This window comes from Truncatella angustata (genome assembly GCF_020726525.1).
Source record: "Truncatella angustata strain MPI-SDFR-AT-0073 chromosome Unknown BKA67scaffold_4, whole genome shotgun sequence".
Classification (NCBI taxonomy): domain Eukaryota; kingdom Fungi; phylum Ascomycota; class Sordariomycetes; order Amphisphaeriales; family Sporocadaceae; genus Truncatella; species Truncatella angustata.
Genome location: NW_025763384.1, coordinates 255,894 through 273,306, shown reverse-complemented (window position 1 = coordinate 273,306; position 17,413 = coordinate 255,894). Strand labels below are relative to the sequence as shown.

At 46.3% G+C, this 17,413-nt stretch overlaps 8 protein-coding genes across 8 annotated transcripts; 4 read left to right on the top strand and 4 right to left on the bottom strand.

Moving 5' to 3' along the window:
* Positions 1-138: 138 nt before the first annotated feature.
* BKA67DRAFT_690903 (uncharacterized protein) lies at positions 139-1,307 on the bottom strand. The gene is made up of 3 exons (XM_046109152.1): positions 949-1,307; positions 596-897; positions 139-438 (listed from the first exon to the last, which is right to left on the bottom strand). The coding sequence occupies exons 1-3, from the start codon at positions 1,130-1,132 to the stop codon at positions 313-315; spliced, it is 612 nt and encodes a 203-aa protein (XP_045958054.1). The 5' UTR covers positions 1,133-1,307; the 3' UTR covers positions 139-312.
* A 73-nt stretch (positions 1,308-1,380) lies between these two features.
* On the bottom strand, positions 1,381-2,672 carry BKA67DRAFT_563153 (uncharacterized protein). The gene has a single exon (XM_046102648.1). The coding sequence runs from the start codon at positions 2,564-2,566 to the stop codon at positions 1,796-1,798; it is 771 nt and encodes a 256-aa protein (XP_045958053.1). The 5' UTR covers positions 2,567-2,672; the 3' UTR covers positions 1,381-1,795.
* A 463-nt stretch (positions 2,673-3,135) lies between these two features.
* On the top strand, positions 3,136-3,940 carry BKA67DRAFT_658122 (haloacid dehalogenase; the record flags this gene model as incomplete). Its single annotated transcript, XM_046107229.1, has 2 exons — positions 3,136-3,310; positions 3,369-3,940. The coding sequence occupies 2 exons, from the start codon at positions 3,136-3,138 to the stop codon at positions 3,938-3,940; spliced, it is 747 nt and encodes a 248-aa protein (XP_045958052.1).
* Positions 3,941-3,970: 30 nt separating this feature from the next.
* Positions 3,971-6,061, bottom strand: BKA67DRAFT_563148 (uncharacterized protein). The gene is made up of 3 exons (XM_046102647.1): positions 5,320-6,061; positions 4,945-5,268; positions 3,971-4,893 (listed from the first exon to the last, which is right to left on the bottom strand). Exons 1-3 carry the CDS (start codon positions 5,895-5,897, stop codon positions 4,107-4,109), a joined length of 1,689 nt encoding a protein of 562 aa, XP_045958051.1. The 5' UTR covers positions 5,898-6,061; the 3' UTR covers positions 3,971-4,106.
* Positions 6,062-8,056: 1,995 nt separating this feature from the next.
* Positions 8,057-9,163, bottom strand: BKA67DRAFT_658120 (putative adenosine deaminase; the record flags this gene model as incomplete). The annotated part of the gene is made up of 1 exon (XM_046107228.1): positions 8,057-9,163. One exon carries the CDS (start codon positions 9,161-9,163, stop codon positions 8,057-8,059), a length of 1,107 nt encoding a protein of 368 aa, XP_045958050.1.
* A 499-nt stretch (positions 9,164-9,662) lies between these two features.
* On the top strand, positions 9,663-11,540 carry BKA67DRAFT_563144 (major facilitator superfamily transporter). The gene is made up of 2 exons (XM_046102646.1): positions 9,663-10,094; positions 10,151-11,540. The coding sequence occupies exons 1-2, from the start codon at positions 9,794-9,796 to the stop codon at positions 11,461-11,463; spliced, it is 1,614 nt and encodes a 537-aa protein (XP_045958049.1). The 5' UTR covers positions 9,663-9,793; the 3' UTR covers positions 11,464-11,540.
* Positions 11,541-14,075: 2,535 nt separating this feature from the next.
* BKA67DRAFT_563139 (uncharacterized protein) lies at positions 14,076-14,343 on the top strand. Its single transcript, XM_046102645.1, has one exon. It carries the CDS (start codon positions 14,098-14,100, stop codon positions 14,266-14,268), a length of 171 nt encoding a protein of 56 aa, XP_045958048.1. The 5' UTR covers positions 14,076-14,097; the 3' UTR covers positions 14,269-14,343.
* Positions 14,344-15,660: 1,317 nt separating this feature from the next.
* BKA67DRAFT_592226 (uncharacterized protein) lies at positions 15,661-16,668 on the top strand (the record flags this gene model as incomplete). The annotated part of the gene is made up of 2 exons (XM_046104815.1): positions 15,661-16,029; positions 16,135-16,668. 2 exons carry the CDS (start codon positions 15,661-15,663, stop codon positions 16,666-16,668), a joined length of 903 nt encoding a protein of 300 aa, XP_045958047.1.
* Between the last annotated feature and the right edge of the window lie 745 nt (positions 16,669-17,413).

The window sequence follows — 17,413 nt, the reverse complement described above, 5'->3', positions numbered from 1 at the left end:
GGGTGAACAGCTAGCCTTTTTACCCACTTCGTTGCTATTATATTTTCCAGAATCTTAATTACGCACGTCACGGGTTTATACCGACGAGGATGGCTCTTTATGTTACAAGATAACTTTAGGAAGAGTTACTTTAAGTCACTGGGTTCTAACATTAACGGATACTTATGCTATAATAGAGCAAGCACTAATCCGAGGTAGATAGGAGGAATGATGACAGCACCTTGTGACTGAGCTTATAATATTCGTTGCGAACAAAAGACCATCAAACTTTCGTTTTCTACGGCAGTTCAGAGAAAGTCCCCAACCGCTAAACTAGATCTCATGTGCTGTATACCTGACATTGTCGACCAATGTTCGCCCGGATCTCGTAACCGCAGCATTATAATCAGTCCTGAAAGTCGCTCGGTCAATGTTCTTGAACCCTACACTGAGCTTTGCCTATTCATCGTACATAGGTTAGTGGTTTCTTTAATCAACGTGTTTCAGAAGTAATGTTGAAGTATTTTTGGTGCCTGAAGAGCATGAATGGCCAATCAAGGAAACTTCAGTTCCTGAGATTGCTCGAAACGGGAAATAGCCGCCCCTGAATACTGACCTGTACCATATTTGCCTGAAGTGTTAATTTCGGCGTGAACGCGAATGATTGAACAGCGACAGTCTGGCCATTCCTCGACCCTGTGACTGTCACAATGCAACGCGACACGCCGATTCTGATTAACCTGGATGGCCCAAAAGTGCATCCGAAATAGAAAGACTCCAAATCGAATGAATTGGCAGGCGGAAACGAATCGGAGGTGGAGATGACGGGAACATATGGCCGATCCTGGAAATAGACGGCCGTATTTGGGCCCGACCGTGGAACGACTCCCGTTCCAATTTGGGGAACATTAACGAGATCTTAAGAGCGTCAACTCATGACTGGGAACATAAGGGTGCCTATGAATTTACCGAAGAGATAGAAAGCTAGTCCATCGTATTGCTCGATAGTCCTGAATGCTGCATCCCAGTCATCGAGCCCCGCGAGGTCGTCGAATTTCGATATATATGTCGTATTCTTTCCGGATCTCGCAATGACATCACCAGCAACAGAAGAAATACCAAACAGGAGAGACAATAAAGCGGATTTGATCATTGTGTTAAGGATACAGGCTGTTGGATGGAACTAATCATGGAAATGCAATGGACTGATAAACCACACTCCGTTCGGCCAAAAAGCTTCATTTATAAGAACTTTTAGACGTTGACACCTTCGGTATGGAATGTTCGGCCTTTATACCGAAGAAGGTTCAACTACCTTCGAAACATTAGTCAATATAGCGGGATTCTGACGCCCCTTGATAGAGCACAAAGTTCCTTCAGTGACTTGACGAAGAGGATATGGAGTGAATATTACCAAGCCAGTACCGATATAGCTCACCTTAATGTTGCCGCCTTTTGGAAACGAAAGCGAGCAACTTGACTGTTCTAACTTGACACACCAACTTTCTGCGGCTTCTTCAAGGTTCCCAATACCTATAGGAAAGTAGCGGTTCGGTACGGATGTCATGCAATGTAGTCCACCACTCGAGCGATGAGTATGCTGTCGGTGGTAACTAGAACGACGATTTAACTTTTGCAACGAAATTGACATTCGGCATTCAGCTGGTCTCGACGGAAGCTTTAATCAGCCATGTTTAATTACCCGACTCCACTGAAATCGTTCTATAGTTTGTAATTCGTACAAAAATAATACTGCTACTGTTCCAAAATTTGCGGCACAACAACTGAAGCCGAACTGAGACCTTCAATCAAAGGGCTACCGTCCCTTCCACCTCAATCTCGAAATCCACTTGGCGAACTGCACAATCTCGTTCTGATCAAGTAGTAAATCGACCGTGTAGTAGTATCTCGCGAGGTCCTCATGACTTGCGAATTGGTGCACAAAGCTATGACATGCACGGCATAGCCATGCAACACGCTGCAAGTTTTCTTCGCGGTGCCAACCTCGCTTGATCGCTTTGGCGTGCACGAAACGTGGGATCAGATGGTGGTATGTCAACGGAATCCAGTCGCGGTCGCACAGCTCGCACGCAGCCACCTTGCTGCGTGTACTGCTGGGCGGTGGAGGTGCTGTTGATATCGAGGCCATAAACGATGTCAGGACGGGCGCTAGAAATTCGTTTGAACCTTGTCTTCTCTCGTCGGTGATGCCGTACGTGATTAGAGACTCGGAAATGGACGGATCCAGAGATGGCACGATAGACGCCACATCATCGCCCGTTATCGGCAGAGCGTAACGCGTCTGTAGGTCTTCATCCTTCGCGTAAATGTAATAGTCAAGCGTCTTTAGTTCGTCTGGTAGACACTCAAAAGTTTCTGATGCGATGTATTCGATGAATTCGGCGAGTTCTTCTGCATCTTTAAGACCATTATCTTGGTCCTCGGCAGGCCTGGTATTGTCCGGAGCATTCTTAGACTTGGCTCTCCGCCTGGATCTTGGTTCAGATTTGGTGACCTTCTCAATCAACACAGTTGATAGGCAGTCGCGAAACAGGTCGTAAGTCTTATGTTGGTTATTTGCTATCATGCTTGCTCAACTAGCAGACGATAGCTAACAGTCACGTTATGTCGCATTGCAGTTTCGATTCCCAAAAGGACCGTCAAAGTGACGTAAAGGAAGTGTTAGTAGTACTATCCTCTGATTTAGTGGGCTGGCTAATCCATTACTTGGTATATAAGGGTAAAAATGGTACCGTGCAGCATGTACCACGCCACTCAGAGTCTCCATACCACCACCAAAATTGCACGGGATTGAGAGACAACTGATCGCGGCTTTCATTTGACTTCTAATTAATGATTCTCAGTACTTAGTATGCCCTCCTTTGGCATCAATGACAGCTTGACAACGAGCTGGCATGATATCAACAATTCACGTGGAAATTCATCGGGTACAGCAGCCCAGGCTTCGTTTACGTAGTAACGAAGCTGTGGTACTTGCCCCACATGCCCTTTTTTGGGCCTGCTACCATAGTACTTGCGCCATCCCCCGCGCCGTCGCGAGCGCATTGATAATAGCTGACAGTGTAAGAACACCATTATATTTTCATTCCAGGCAACTCAATTCAAAATATATTACGACCAGGAACTACATTGGAAATGTCGTCCGTCAAGACAGTAGTTGCATTTGACTTGTATGGGACGCTGCTCTCTACTGAATCAGTTGCCGAGGAGCTCGCTAAGCTCTTCGGAGAGGATAAAGCCCATTCTCTTGCTGCGGCATGGCGTAAATACCAATTGGAATATACATGGCGCCTCAACTCCGTGGGTCCTGGTTAGTGTTTCCAGTTGGACGCACTTGGGAATTTTAAGACTCTTGCTCACCAGAACAGAACACTATCAGAACTTCAGCCAGGTCACACGCAACTCTCTGAAGAACGCAATTCTGGAATACGGGCTTGACATTTCGGACAGTCAGGAAGACAGTCTGATGCAAGCTTATGACGCTTTGCACGTTTTTCCAGAGGTCCCAGCAGCGTTGAAATTGGTATCCGAAAAGAATGAGCTGATTGACCCCTACATTTTCTCGAACGGTACTTTGGAAATGCTCGGCAATTCCGTCAAGAGGTCGCCGGATTTGGGACCCCACGCAAGTCTATTCAAGTCTCTCGTCACAGTAGACTCGTTGAAGGTGTACAAGCCAGCGATGAAAGTTTACAAGCATCTTCTAAGTGAAGTCGGCAAAAAGGATCATGCTGGTGATGTATGGCTTGTGAGCGGAAACCCGTTCGATGTTGTTGGTGCAAAGATTGCTGGACTCAAGGCCGCCTGGATTGACAGGGCTGGAACAGGTTGGGTGGATCGCCTGGATGACATACATGTTCCCACAATCATAGCAAGCGGCGTTGACGATGCTGTCAAGGGCATCCTGACTTGGGCTGCCGATAGCCACCAGATAGCTTAAGAGCAAGTGTATAATGATTTATATTAGACATAGGGTGTGAATTTTTGCCCCTCCTTACGTGTGTATACCAGTGGGTATACGTGCATAAACCACAACCTGAAAGGCCAAATGAACGCCATATGTTGATGCTGATGCTGATGCTGATGCTGTTGCTGGTGCTGAATGATCACAAGGTTCCGGCTCTGACAACGCCATCTGAATCTGGTGGCAAGCTCTTGGGCATTTCGGGTGGACTTCGACCATTTCTGTACAGCCAGAGCCGACTCAAGTCCTTGACCCTCATCTCGCCTTTGTGATGCTTGCCTTCACGGAAACTGCCACGGACCTCAACCTCGGGTGTGGCTCCTGAGTCGTGGTCGCCTCCAATAAGGGCCCAGCTGTTTTCAATGCCCTCCCGCACGTCATCCCGTTCAGTACCACCTTGTGCATGCTCTACTATACTATCCATGAATTCATTGCTATCCTTACAGCCAATAAATTCACCTTTCGCATTTTTCTCGAGAGGAAACATGCCATCTAGATAATGCTGGACCAATTGGTGGCCACCTCTCGACGAGGTTCGAGAGAAGACACGGCCAATAAAACGTGGAAGAAGAGGATTAGCCATTTCGTTCGTCACAAAGTGAAGCACGCCCCATAATGCAACGAAGTCGGTCGTGTGCGCATAATGCTCAATGTGCCCGATCGCCCGATCTGCTGCTGGTACAACAGATACACGGGCGCGGTGTTCCTCTGTCTCAAGGTTTGGTGGAGTTGGAGGGGCATGTTTAGTATTCGAAGCAGCTCTGGTACCAGCTGACGATTGCTTACTTAAAGCGGGCGCTTTGAGCTCTATTGGTGAGTCGGTAAGGGCGGCCTCCGTAACAGGTGTTTTAACTATATTCATAGAGCTAGGGTCATTTTGCTCTGCTTTTTGAGATTCCACATGGCGGTGAGGATTGTTAAAGTGGTTCCTGTCTCTAGTTAATTTTTCGATTCGTCATACGCTGTACTCGGATACTCACGCAGCGTTGCCAAAGGTATATACCTCCAGCTTTGCAAGGAGATTTTGAGGTAACTCTTGCAAAAGCCAATCGAGGACCATGCTACCCTCAATTCCTCCCTGCGAATGCAGAATGAAAACGACCTTGGAGAGGCCCGGATTGTACAAATGCTCCTTTACTTCTTTGTACGCGTCACGTACGTCAACTGTTGCATAGCCAAAGTTGCGCTGTATCAAACACTCAACGACATCGAATATAATTCCAGTAGTCTTGTTGTGTATACCCAGGATTGGCCTCTTGAATGTCAACGCTAGACGGTTAAGGTTGCTCAACATCCAGGTCTCACTGTATTATCAGGTCAATAAAGGTATCGATCCAAAATCAAGTTGCACTTACCCAGCGGCAACACCGTTAATGAAAATCCATTTTTCATGCGCATGCTCGGGTAACGCCGGCGCGTATTTAGGATCAGATGTATAAGTTGGTGAGCTCCCGTTCAGTGTGAGAACGACGAGCCAGTTGACACCGAAGAAACCTGCTATGCCTAAAGCCGCGATCCAGACTGGGAGCAATACACAGACTGGTATAATCACCAGTATAAAAGTGAGCTGAAGCGCGATCAAAATACCATGCATCAAAAGGCAGAATACATTCCCGCGCGTGAGCGACAATTCGGCAAATTCGCCAGAGTCCTCGCTTGGCTTAAGCGGCCACACGACCCACGGTAAGGCGTACGCAAACGTAAAAAATGTTCGCATATCCCACATTAACAACTTTAGAGGCATATCAGTATAGCCATAGTTAATGACTGACTTGCCTCCAACCTGCGATCCGTAGAACTCAGTGTGATCGCCGGTAATTGGGTTTCGTGTACGGCTGCGACCCGTGTTGGGCTTCTGCGCACGCGACAACGTGAACACGCCCCCAAACATTGCTGCAACGGTGATTAGAATGAAAAGGCTGAATGTGAACATGGAGAATTGCCAAAAACATGGGCTTGACACCCGATTTAAGATAAAGCAAAATTTGTTCTGTTGTAAGCCTTCAAGAATGACTTATAAGCTCACATGTCCGCAGGGTCGGAAATTCATGGTGTAACAGGTTAAGCTAACAGTTAGGAGTGCACACCCAACGATCGATATTTGAGACCTGCGTCACAGCAGCTGGTCAGCGTTCAGCCGCTGGCACTGCCCAAGACTTGGGGTGGCTTCGCCAACCAATTGACAGTGATCTGCGCTTGGTGCACGGGACTCGGCAAAGACATCATGTGTGGATTCAATGTTGGCGGTGACGACACAAACCCTTTAGTGGATGCAATTCACGTTACAGTATGTAATGGAGTTCGACTCCAGCAGATGGAGGATCAACGCTGAGCAAATCAAACATCGCAGAGAGGCAAGTCTTCGGCAAGTTTCCCGAAAGAACGACGGAAGTTTTTGTTCTCCGAAAATTCAAAAAATTACAGCCTCAATTTAAACAATCCTCAATTAGCGGTTCACGGGCATTACCGTTCACTAAACAGGATGCCTCCACCCGTAAGGCGACCTATCACGGGTGAATAGTCGCCTCTTACCCATATGTGACAATTACACAGCGTTGAGCTGTGCTTCTCAGCGGCAGAAGCGTGTGTAAGAAACGAATATCAACCTTCCTGCTTATCACCAAGGTAGCATAAAATCCTCACGTAAATCGCAAGCAATAGCAAGTATTTTCTTGAAGCTTAGTCTCCGAGAGGCCCGTCAATTACTGAGCATCCTTCCATTTATATCTCTCACAAATCGAAAACGCGAAAATTGCTTCCGATGTACGGAATCAATGTAAGTACTCTCTAACATAGAAAGAGTATGGCTTATCAGCATAAAAGTAGCATTTGGAAAGCTAATTTGCAGCATGCGATAATGAGGAAGTAGATTAAGTAGTCTTTATTTATAATAATTTTCTCTGGACTGAAACCCGAAATCAATCCAGTTGCTTGAGCAATCGCAACATTTTCCAACATGGCATTGCTTACATTATCAATGTACATTTTCTTTTCTAGCTTTTTACGCTTTTCTGTTGTTGAATTTCAGACTTGCTTGGGATCTAACCCTAGTCTAGCCTCTTATTGGCCCCTCTACCAGGAAACAAGCGCCGCAGGTCATGTGAATCCCCCATTCCAATAGTGTCATTAATACCACACACTAAAAAACGACTTCAACCCACCAAGAGTTTGAGGCTGAGATATGAGTGAAGTATATGTAAGTGAGGCTTGAATAAATGCCGTTGCCAACACAATCCAATCAAATATATTCTCAACTGAAGTGCTTTCTGCGCCGCGGCGTAACTGGCCCGTCTTATACGTTTTGATGCGTGGGAATTCCAGCTCCATAGCTTCTTCGAGATGATTGGATATTGGTACGAACTTGGTTCTGCTCCGCCACCGAGATGCATTGTTGGTTCTAACATTGAAACTGCAGCGCACCGGGTCAAATTATGGCCACAGTGAACTCATTCGATACAGTATGGATCCTTACAACGATTGTTCTAGCAGAAACTCAAGTTGTTGTCACTTCCAGCTTTGCTCGCATATGGTTAGCTGGTTAGACGGAGTCCACACATACTCCAAGCTCAACTACTTCGAATTTGACTGAACTTGCCCAGGCATTTCAGCTCCGGTCAAGGAGAACACATTTGGCCCAGCGCCTGAGGATATATTTTAGATACATAACATATCTGGACAGCGAAAAACTGTACAACAGTGTACTCTTCTTCTGTACGCCAGACCGACATGGAATCATCAACCAGCCCTCCAACGCCGCCCCCACTTCCTCTAAAGTGGCAGACACCTTAATAACAGCAACGAAAGCCCAGAGCATCAACTTATCTTGTCAGCCTTGATGCAGCTGGTGATGACTTTCTCGCAGCAGCAATAGATATACAAATAAAGCCGGAGCCATATCGACAAACTTTCTACTTTGTCTATGGCAACTCATGAAACCAGAGATACTCAAACAAGTACTGTGCACTGAGGAAACACCGTCGTTGCGACCAGCTAAAGTCTTAGGCTATGTACTTTCAACTTGGGGTCAATACCCTGCTCTACGTTGGTAACAAAACATGCTATCGATTTCTCAAATATTTTCCATTCAATTCGCTATAGAACGTTTGTAGTAGCACTAGAAAGCTGAAATTTCTCGAGTTCTTTAAATAGCTTAGCTTTAAGGTCGGTGTCAGCCCAGCACATCTCGACCCCGTTGCGCGCAAGATTGGTCATGTCGAGCTCCGTCATATTACAATAACGATATACCTTCTCCATCGCTCCATCTATCCATACATTGTGCATGTAAGTTGGATCGTCGCTGTTGATGCAAAACTTGACACCCGCATCATAGAGCTTTCGAATTTTAGGAAACAGTATTTCAGTCGCTTGCCGACGATGGTATGCATGTGGGCAAAGCGTAAGAGGAATGTTCCGCATCTTTAGTCCTTCGACCAGCTCCGGCTTATCGACAGCATTGAGACCATGGTCAATACGTTCCGCTCCAGCACCACCGCATACAGAGAAAATAGCCTCATAAACGTGATCAGCAGCGTCCTTCTGATCGACATCACAATGCATGGTGACATGGAGACCATCAGACTTCGCCATGTTGAATGCTTTCTCAAACAATAAAGGTGGCCGATTGTATTCGTTCGCAGCAAGTCCCACTGCATGGAACAACCCTTTCCCGCCTGGAGTTTTTGCCCAGGGCCGTGCTGCTTCATATGCGGCAATTCCTTCCTCTAGAGGCTGATCTCGAATGAAGCACAGGACCCAGTTGCTATGCACCCCGTACTTCTCGGCTCCTTCTCTCTGTGCTCTCATATAGCCACTGCACACCGTCGCGGCAGAGATGCCACGAGGCAGATAAGCCTGCAAGTCGAAGAAAGGCTCGACGTAGCGGACGTTCATATCCTTAGCTTTCTTCAAGTACTCCATACCGAGCTCGTAGAAGTCTTCCTCCTTACACAATACTTGGGTGCCAGCGAAATATGTTTCCAGGAATGTAGGCGCGCCATTATCTCCATCAACTTCCTTCCTGTGGTTGTACAGAACGTTGTAGGATTCCAGGAGAGCTTCGTAGGTAGAATAAGCTAAAGGCACGTTGTTTCGATGCGCGAGCTTCCATCGTAGCGAAGGCGTCAGAGTTCCTTCGATGTGTATGTGAAGCTCTACTTTTGGAAGTGATGCGATAAATGGTGAAATTTCCAGGCAGTTCATCGTCAGTCAAGCCAAAAACAACAACAATTTTTTGTCTCGGGGTTAGAAATGTATCTTTCTCGCTTTAGTCTGCCTTTGGACGGAGCTGGGTTTGAATCATAGGACAGTATCGAGTCCCAAATCGAGAAATGAACATATCGTCCCAGGATGCCACGTATTCCGCATTCGGACTTCGATCAGACACAATGAATGGAGCAGTTACCAGCACCGTACAAATCCACTTAATAGGCTGTCGCCGGTATCTCGTCTATTTGAGCCAAAAAAAAAATGCGCAAACTCATGATCGTACTCGCTTCAAAAGCATATTCATTGAAGAACTGATGTGTTGGATCCGGCAGGCAATTCTAGGCCTATCTTGGCGCTTTTAGACCCGGCAACATGCCCCATTTAGTTCTCGGATAGCAGTCCTCGGAGGCGACCGACCACCTGAGATTTTTTTGAAGAATCCCAAATGCCGACCTTTGATTTGCTGAAGATATGATCAACTGCGATCAGTCATCGCTCATGCTCTCTTATCGATCCAACCCTTACAATCCCGGATGTCGGTCGGAGCATATCAATCCACAACGGTGATGTTCGGAAGTGCAGTACCGATAAGGAAATGATTTCGATGTAACACTCGAGATACAAATGATGAATAATGCCGCGCATGCAGGACGTTCCTCCCATGAACGACTCCTGCATCAACCGCGTTCTTTGTATTCCACGATGGCATCCTCCGAGGAAAGAGCCCAGAGCCCAGCGCACGACGGCTCGCTTGCTGGACATCATGTCATTGACGACGCAGCAGCTCGTCGCATCATGCGCAAGATCGACTGGCATATCATTCCGCTGCTCTTCACCACATACGTCTTCAACTTCATGGACAAGACGATTTTGTCAAGTGCCGCAGTGTTCGGCTTGAAGGATGACAACCATCTTATTGGCCAACGCAAGTCCTAAGCTCAACGCTGGAATTTGTCCTCGAGATGCTAACTAAACACATAGAATACTCTTGGGTATCCAGCGTCTTCTACTTTGGCTATTTTATGTGGACCTATCCTACGACCATCTTAATCGCTCGCCTCCCAATTGGCAAATATCTGTCCGCGACTATCATTTTCTGGGGTGCAGTCGTTGCGCTGACAGCAGCTTGCTCAAGTTACGGTGGTCTCATCACTGTGCGATTCTTCCTGGGAGTGGCTGAGGCCACCGTCACACCTGCATTGATGTTCATTACGACCACTTGGTATACTCGTGATGAGATCCCTAAGAGGACTGGTATTTGGTTCGCTGGAAACTCTGTGGGAGGGATCATATCGTCTCTACTGGCTTATGGTATTGGCCATATTGACGATAGTGTCGGGCCATGGCGCTGGATGTTTATCATCCTTGGTGTTGCAACGTTCCTCTGGGCATTCGTCGTCTTTTTCTTCCTACCTGACGGCATATCTAAAGCCAAATTTCTCACCCCAGAAGAGCGACAGTGGGCCATTGATCGGGTCGTCATTGCAGGTACCGGTCAAACAGAAAAGACGGTATGGAAGTGGGACCAAATGCTCGAGTGCCTTCAAGACCCGAAGACCTGGCTCATCTGGATTATTGCCCTGCTTTGCCAGATTCCCAACGGTGGCACTCAGAATTTTGCCAACTTGGTCATCACGTCCTTTGGATTTACCTCTCTTCAATCAACTCTCATCAATATCCCTTACTCTGTCATTACTGTCATTGCTATCACGGGAACAGGCTGGCTAGCTGGCCGCTTTCGATCACTGAATTGCATTCTTGCTGCTCTCATTGTTCTGCCTCCAGTTGTTGGTAGCGCCTTGATTGGCAAGCGGGCTGATCTCCCACATGGCGTCTCTCTTTTTGGCTACTTTCTGCTGTCAACTGGACCATCAGCGCTGCCATTGATCCTCTCACTCATCCAAGTTAATTTCAAAGGTGTCACCAAGAAGATGACCATGACAGCTATGATCTTCATCGCCTATTGCGCCGGCAACATTGCTGGGCCTCAACTTTTCAAGTCCTCCGAGGCCCCGAATTATCCAACAGCTTTCCGTGCTATCATGATCTGTTATGCGCTAGTGGTTTGTCTCTGTGTCATTCTCAGATTTTATCTGGCGTATATGAACAACAAGAGGCGTCAGACCGAGGGCATTGAGGGCAGCTCCGGCACCTCTGGTGCAGTTGGTGGTAAGGTTGACGATGCGACGGATGGACGGAATGTGACGGAAGCTGTAAATGAGGTTCAACTTCGGCCAGAAGACTATGATGACGTTACGGATTGGAAGACTTTTGGTTTCCGATACCGTCTATAATAGTACACGGATTGAAGGATAAGTTCGATCCAAGGGGTTAGCCTCTGTTAGCTTAATAATTAATGCTATTGCGCATATTCCAATAATCTAGTTCTCAAGTATCTCACATGGTCATTTGGGGTTATCGAGCCTGTTGTCACATGTGGCTAATATTCATACGCTAGAATCATGTTTCCATTTCCTTAAAACTTTTCGATAAGATTTGAATAACTTGCGAAGAATAACCTTGAGAAAATCCCACCTGGGAGATACAACTCGAAAACCAGAAGGGACAAGATTGTGATAGCGGCAAACACGCATAACACTACTGAGTATCACTCTTATTAATATATTTATAAATGTTAGCACAGTCAATATACTGTTATATGTATTGCTTTGTGCCAGTCAATCGTGACCTGCCCGATCATCACATGCTCCCCCACCCAAGCCGATGCACGACTTTTGATGATTTCACTGGCTTTCTCTGCCACCGCATACATGACAAATTACAGACGGCAAGCTGGTACAATAGGAAAACTGATAGAATAAATGGTACTCAGCTTCTTTGTTCCATAGACAAATAATCCAAGCTCATAATACGGCCGAAATCCCGCGGCATCGTTGTGGGCAAAGGAGAGATTAAAACGTGACACCAGGAGAAGTAATCACGGTTGCAAGTATTTTCTCTTATGTAGTGCAGCAGGTCCTGACAGTCTCAACAGGACTCAAGAGAATAATTGCATCTATTATCTACGACTTTCGTGGCTACGTAACGAAGTAGGACATGATGGACTTGTCAAATGGAGCCTGGAGTGCGTTGTACTGAAGCACTAGATCGCTGTGTGGGTCGCTGACATTCAAGTGTACAGTTCCTACGGAGAACCTTTTCTCCAGAGCGTTCGGGGGGGGGGGGGGGGGGGGGGGGGGTTAGATTTTGCTCCTCGGGAAAGCTCTGGTTCAAAATACGCACTGTTCCATTGCAGATACACGACAGCGTGATCCTAAAACTACTGCCAACAGCTGGAAAATCGATCTTTGTTTCAATACTTGCGGCATCCAGTATTGACTACCGCCCAATACCGCTTCACTGGAAAAGCTCAGGCGCACAAAGAGCACCGGCCGCAAGCACCACTTCCGTCCATGCTAGCCTCGGACTCACCCGTCACATTGGTTTTGCGGTCCAAGCTTTGAGACCTGTCACGATCAACGCAGTGCTGTTGGTGGCGAACAGTATTTAAACACCTTGATTAATAGCCAAGAGTTTGAGGTTGAAGCGGCTGCATGTAGTGTCAATGGCCTCCGCGCCTCGCTAGAACATACTGGAATGATATGGCATACCTGGAGCCACTATCATAACATGCGTACACAAATGAAGAACGTGTTTCGTTATCCAAATGGACATGAGTGCAGGTTCAGTACTAGCTCACAGAATTATTCAATAAGTATTTATGCTTGAAAGGGACGTCTAGCCAATCCAACCTGGCCTGAATCGTGTATACATATGCACAAGATCCGTCAAAAGAACATTTCAGTCAGTCGAACCTACTTACGTATAAGGACAATAATATTCTAGTGAAGAGGCCTGGACCAAGCTGTCTGCGTCATATGATAATGCTGATTCTGAAGGCTCGTATGATCGCTTGTGGATAGCCTGAATCTCAGCACCAGGAGAAGTGAAGGTGTTGGACTGGAAAACCCAGTGTCAGACTATATACAGTCACGGGATTAAAGTGCCGGCAGGAAGGGCAGAAGAACAATAACTGACGTTCGTCATGTATGGTATTATACCATTCCAACTCCATCCTGTATTTCCCAGAGCTTCCTAAGAATCGATATTTCCCTTCGAAGGATACTCCCATTGCATGCCATCGAGTGTGGAGCCACCACGTCTACCACCTAGAACGGCCCCGGCAAATACGCTAAGGGTCGTACGCTCAGATTTTGTGTTAGACGCTGTGAATCTTGATTTACTCACTTCTATTCATTTGAGAATTATTATAGATACTCCTGTAAGCTTGTGAGTACTCCGATCATTGGGTAATTGATAACTGGACAGTCCACATGTTCTAGCTCTCTGTCTCGAACTTGTTCGGGGCCTACACGTAACATCCTAGCTTCTTCCAAAATCAGACATGATATTGAGACGTTTCTATCAAATGTTTAAAATGTAAGTAAAACTTCTCAAATGGTATCTACGGGATTTAAAAGGCATAAATGAATTATCTAGGGAATGCCCATAACGGACACTACCCAGTCGCACTAAAGATATGTGCTGAGGACAAATTGTCCAAATACGACCTTGCTACATGTTGCCACAGGCAAAGGGACATCCGGGCCTGTATTTGCGTGTGCACCCAAGATTACGCATTTATTACATTTTCTTAATTCCCCAATTTTATAACAAGCGGCGTCCTGCGAATATGTGGGTAGGACTAACAAGCCTGAGTCGCGAGGATCATGATCAAGATATCCCACAGAAAGTACCCTTGTAGAGATTGTGTTGAGTTGAAATGCCACACAGATCTTGGAGTGATGACTAAACATTTATTAACTCTGGAATCTGATATTAATTTGTTCTTTTAATTACACTGATTCATATTCTCTTTTGTCGAGATTCTCTCAAGCATTGTAACCGACTTTCAAAAGCGGGCCAATATGACCGTATCTAGCAATGATTATTGGTCAAGGCGTACCGAGCATCTGGCTGTGCAACTTCTCTTATCTATTCTAGGTCTTTCTTTTGTCGTCCCTCGGCTATGTGTTCGTTTTCTAAAACCCCATACCCATGGATGGGATGACTTCCTCATGGTGGTCAATCTGGTCTGACATATCCTACCTCATGAGAATACCATATTTACTAGCTCTGGATCTTATTGTTGTACAATGCACTTGAAACTTGGTAACAACTCGACTGCGTCAAGCATAATGGTTTTGTTGTACTCATGAACAGATTCTCAATGGTGTTTTTGAACGAAAGTATTGGTGCATCCCTCATGCGACTTCGTTTTGGGAAAGGCATGCATTTACGATCTGGATTTGTGTAACTGTATCTGTCCCATGCAGTTCTATGACGCTTGTAGGGAGTTTATCCAAATGCAGGACTATACAAGGCATCTAGGATAAAACCATCGATGCTGAATGTTTACCACAAATAGTGTCGCTGATCGATTCGTATACACAGACTAGACTAGTGCTGCGGAATGCAGCCCCAAGGCTCTCATTTGTGGTGTTTACTGATGTATTGCTAGCGGGCAACATTGTGACTGACCTTGCATTTTCACTACGTCCATTATTTTATTTTATTCTGTCAAAAGTGAAGATATCTGTCTGCGAGAAACATGTTATTTGTGGTGTTTTCATAGTCAGACTATCTACAAATAGTCCGCGCTGCAGCCAAATGTTCGAAATCGCCTAAATTTGCCACTTTCACAGATATAAGTTGTAGGTGCAACCTTATCCATTCTACGCCATATCGACCGCACTGACTGAAATTGGTTTTCACAGTTGACGGGCATCAGCAATTCTGCATGGGCTCCACGGAGTTCCAAGCTGGTATCATCGTCCCTAATAATCCACCTCTCGTGCATCTTCGTAAGCACTGAGGCGCGTCTTCAATCTGCGTTCGGGTATAGATACCTTATAGTCTTTAAGCAATCACGCCTCAATTAAAATTCCAGACATCATAGCCTGATCAATGGAGGAGAGAAACGTTGTACGTCACATTAATAATGATGTCGTCACCACAGCTAATGGGACCACAAGCCAGCTCTACCACCATCAAAATCTGGGGAAGGGAATTGTGATAGCAGTTCAGAAGAGTAGAGATATTCATAAGCACCAGAACGAGTGTGACCCCCGGTGACTGAGAGTGAAGGGCAATATGTTAAGTACCTGGGAAGTAAGAGAGACCACTCCACTGTAAGGTTACTTTAGTGTACATACGGATCCGTAGTCGTCTCATATTATATAAACTTGGGGCTTAACTACTAACTTCAGAGGGTCTGCAAATGTTGCGCGACGCGCTGACGGTCAACTTTAGGCAACGCTTTAGTGGTGCGGTGCGTCGCAACAATTGCTCGGCCAGCTAATGCGGGGCAAAGTCTCCCATTTTCGGATTGTTGGCGTCATGCTGTCGCTAACCAAATCCCATCCACAATTTCCAGCTTCACATGTTGGGGGTTTGAGCATTGCTTCTGTCCACTTCCCAGAGCCCTCGCCATGTCGCCATCAGTGTCTCGCGAGCATCTTCATCGAGTCGTAAAGCCTTTCGAGCGACCTGCCAGCTATGTCTCTCGGGCTCTGACTGCGGCAGCATATCCTCTACGGGGAATTTACTATTTCCTGCGACACCCAGCCTACTATCCAATCTTCTTCAGCCGACTCCTACCGCTCTCTTTGATATCGATCCTCGTCTATACGATCCTATTCACCTTCACTTTCATTCCGCAATATGCATTCCTGGCGATCTTTCATGGCTGGGGTGCTTGGGTCAATGCGGTATTCCTGGTATTAGGTGAAGGACTAGTGATAATTCAAGGACTCTTTGAGGGTTTCTTCGTGGATGAATGTCGCGTAGATATCTTTGACGTAAGTCGTCACTACTGACTGACCACTATCCTATAGACTGCATCACGCGATTCTGTCGGTCGTATAATTGCAACTGCTCCTGGAATATTTCTGACTGAAGAACAGGCAACACTCATAGACAAAGGTCTAGTCGATCTAATTCGCCCGCATCGAATCATCTTTCCAGATGCTCCCAATTCCGTCAAAATGCTGGGAAAACCGTCGACACCAGCCGCCTACCAGCCATGGAGTTTGGTTCAAATCATCGAACTTATTGTCTTCTTACCTCTGAATCTCATTCCGTATGTTGGAGTTCCGGCTTTCATCATCATCACGGGCGCCAGGCTAGGAACTTTTGCTCATTACCGATGGTTCGAGCTACACGGGTTGACGAAGAAGGAGCGGAAGCAAGAGATCAGGAAGAGAATGTGGGAGTACACATGGTTTGGGACAGTGGCAATGTTGATGGAGCTAGTGCCCATTCTGTCCTTCTTCTTTCTCCTGACTTCGACAACTGGTTCTGCTCTTTGGGCAGCCAAGATTGAGCATGAAGCACGTCAACCCCCAGCAACTGAGCCCATAGGTGCTAACGCCGGTGATCGTGTGGACGAGGATCATCCTGACTCTCCGCCCCCGCCATATAGTGACAATCCTGTTTAGGCAAGCTTGATGTCTTGGAGAGATTGATATTCTGTTCATAGGAAACCTCAGCGCAGTTGTACTTCCCCGAAAATGCTCTATCGTTTAATACCATGACAATCACAGGCTTGATCTACAGATGCCATTGCTTGTAGCTGATCGGGCAACTTTTCTCGTCGATTGCCAATACTAAGGTTTGGTAGCTTGACTTGGATTTTGGCTAGCCGGCTTAGACAATACGGGTATCATTGCGTTGGCCACGCCCAGTCAGTTCCATCGAATACAACCTGCTGGGTCTCAACAATGTTTCAGTTTCAGCACCCATCGATTACCTGATATGCTTTCAATGGGTGTTTTCACTAGAAGATTATTGCATTACTGAGCCGTGGTTCAGAAATGACAATAGACAAGACGTAGCCATGGGAACAGGCGTAAAGACAATATCAGACCTTCGAATGCTGCTTCCCATCTATTGGATATACGATTGCCCGACCACAAACTCCGAGCAGTTGATCGCGGCAATGGGATTAAAACATTGTCTGACTGGAGCTCGAAATGTTTGTCCCGTATGACTTCCGGTCCGCAACTGGAAAATATGTACTAAACCCTGTTCGTTGGCATGGAACAATATCCAACATCAAAAGAGATCGTAATAGAGCATCAAATTGCGTGTGGCAAGCCGACCAAGGTTTCACAATACTGTGTACATGGTTAGGAAAATTGACCTCTGTGCGACAAACAATAATCATCAGGCCTTGAGCATATC

Coding starts and splice junctions, on each gene's coding strand:
- BKA67DRAFT_690903 (XM_046109152.1), bottom strand. CDS start 1,132: ATGATCAAATCCGCTTTATTGTCTCTCCTGTTTGGTATTTCTTCTGTT. Junction 898..948: donor ACTAGCTTTCTATCTCTTCG/GTAAATTCATAG, acceptor GACGCTCTTAAG/ATCTCGTTAATGTTCCCCAA. Junction 439..595: donor TTCAGGCAAATATGGTACAG/GTCAGTATTCAG, acceptor TACGATGAATAG/GCAAAGCTCAGTGTAGGGTT.
- BKA67DRAFT_563153 (XM_046102648.1), bottom strand. CDS start 2,566: ATGATAGCAAATAACCAACATAAGACTTACGACCTGTTTCGCGACTGC.
- BKA67DRAFT_563148 (XM_046102647.1), bottom strand. CDS start 5,897: ATGTTCACATTCAGCCTTTTCATTCTAATCACCGTTGCAGCAATGTTT. Junction 5,269..5,319: donor ATTAACGGTGTTGCCGCTGG/GTAAGTGCAACT, acceptor CTGATAATACAG/TGAGACCTGGATGTTGAGCA. Junction 4,894..4,944: donor TATACCTTTGGCAACGCTGC/GTGAGTATCCGA, acceptor AACTAGAGACAG/GAACCACTTTAACAATCCTC.
- BKA67DRAFT_563144 (XM_046102646.1), top strand. CDS start 9,794: ATGATGAATAATGCCGCGCATGCAGGACGTTCCTCCCATGAACGACTC. Junction 10,095..10,150: donor CAACCATCTTATTGGCCAAC/GCAAGTCCTAAG, acceptor CTAAACACATAG/AATACTCTTGGGTATCCAGC.
- BKA67DRAFT_563139 (XM_046102645.1), top strand. CDS start 14,098: ATGACCGTATCTAGCAATGATTATTGGTCAAGGCGTACCGAGCATCTG.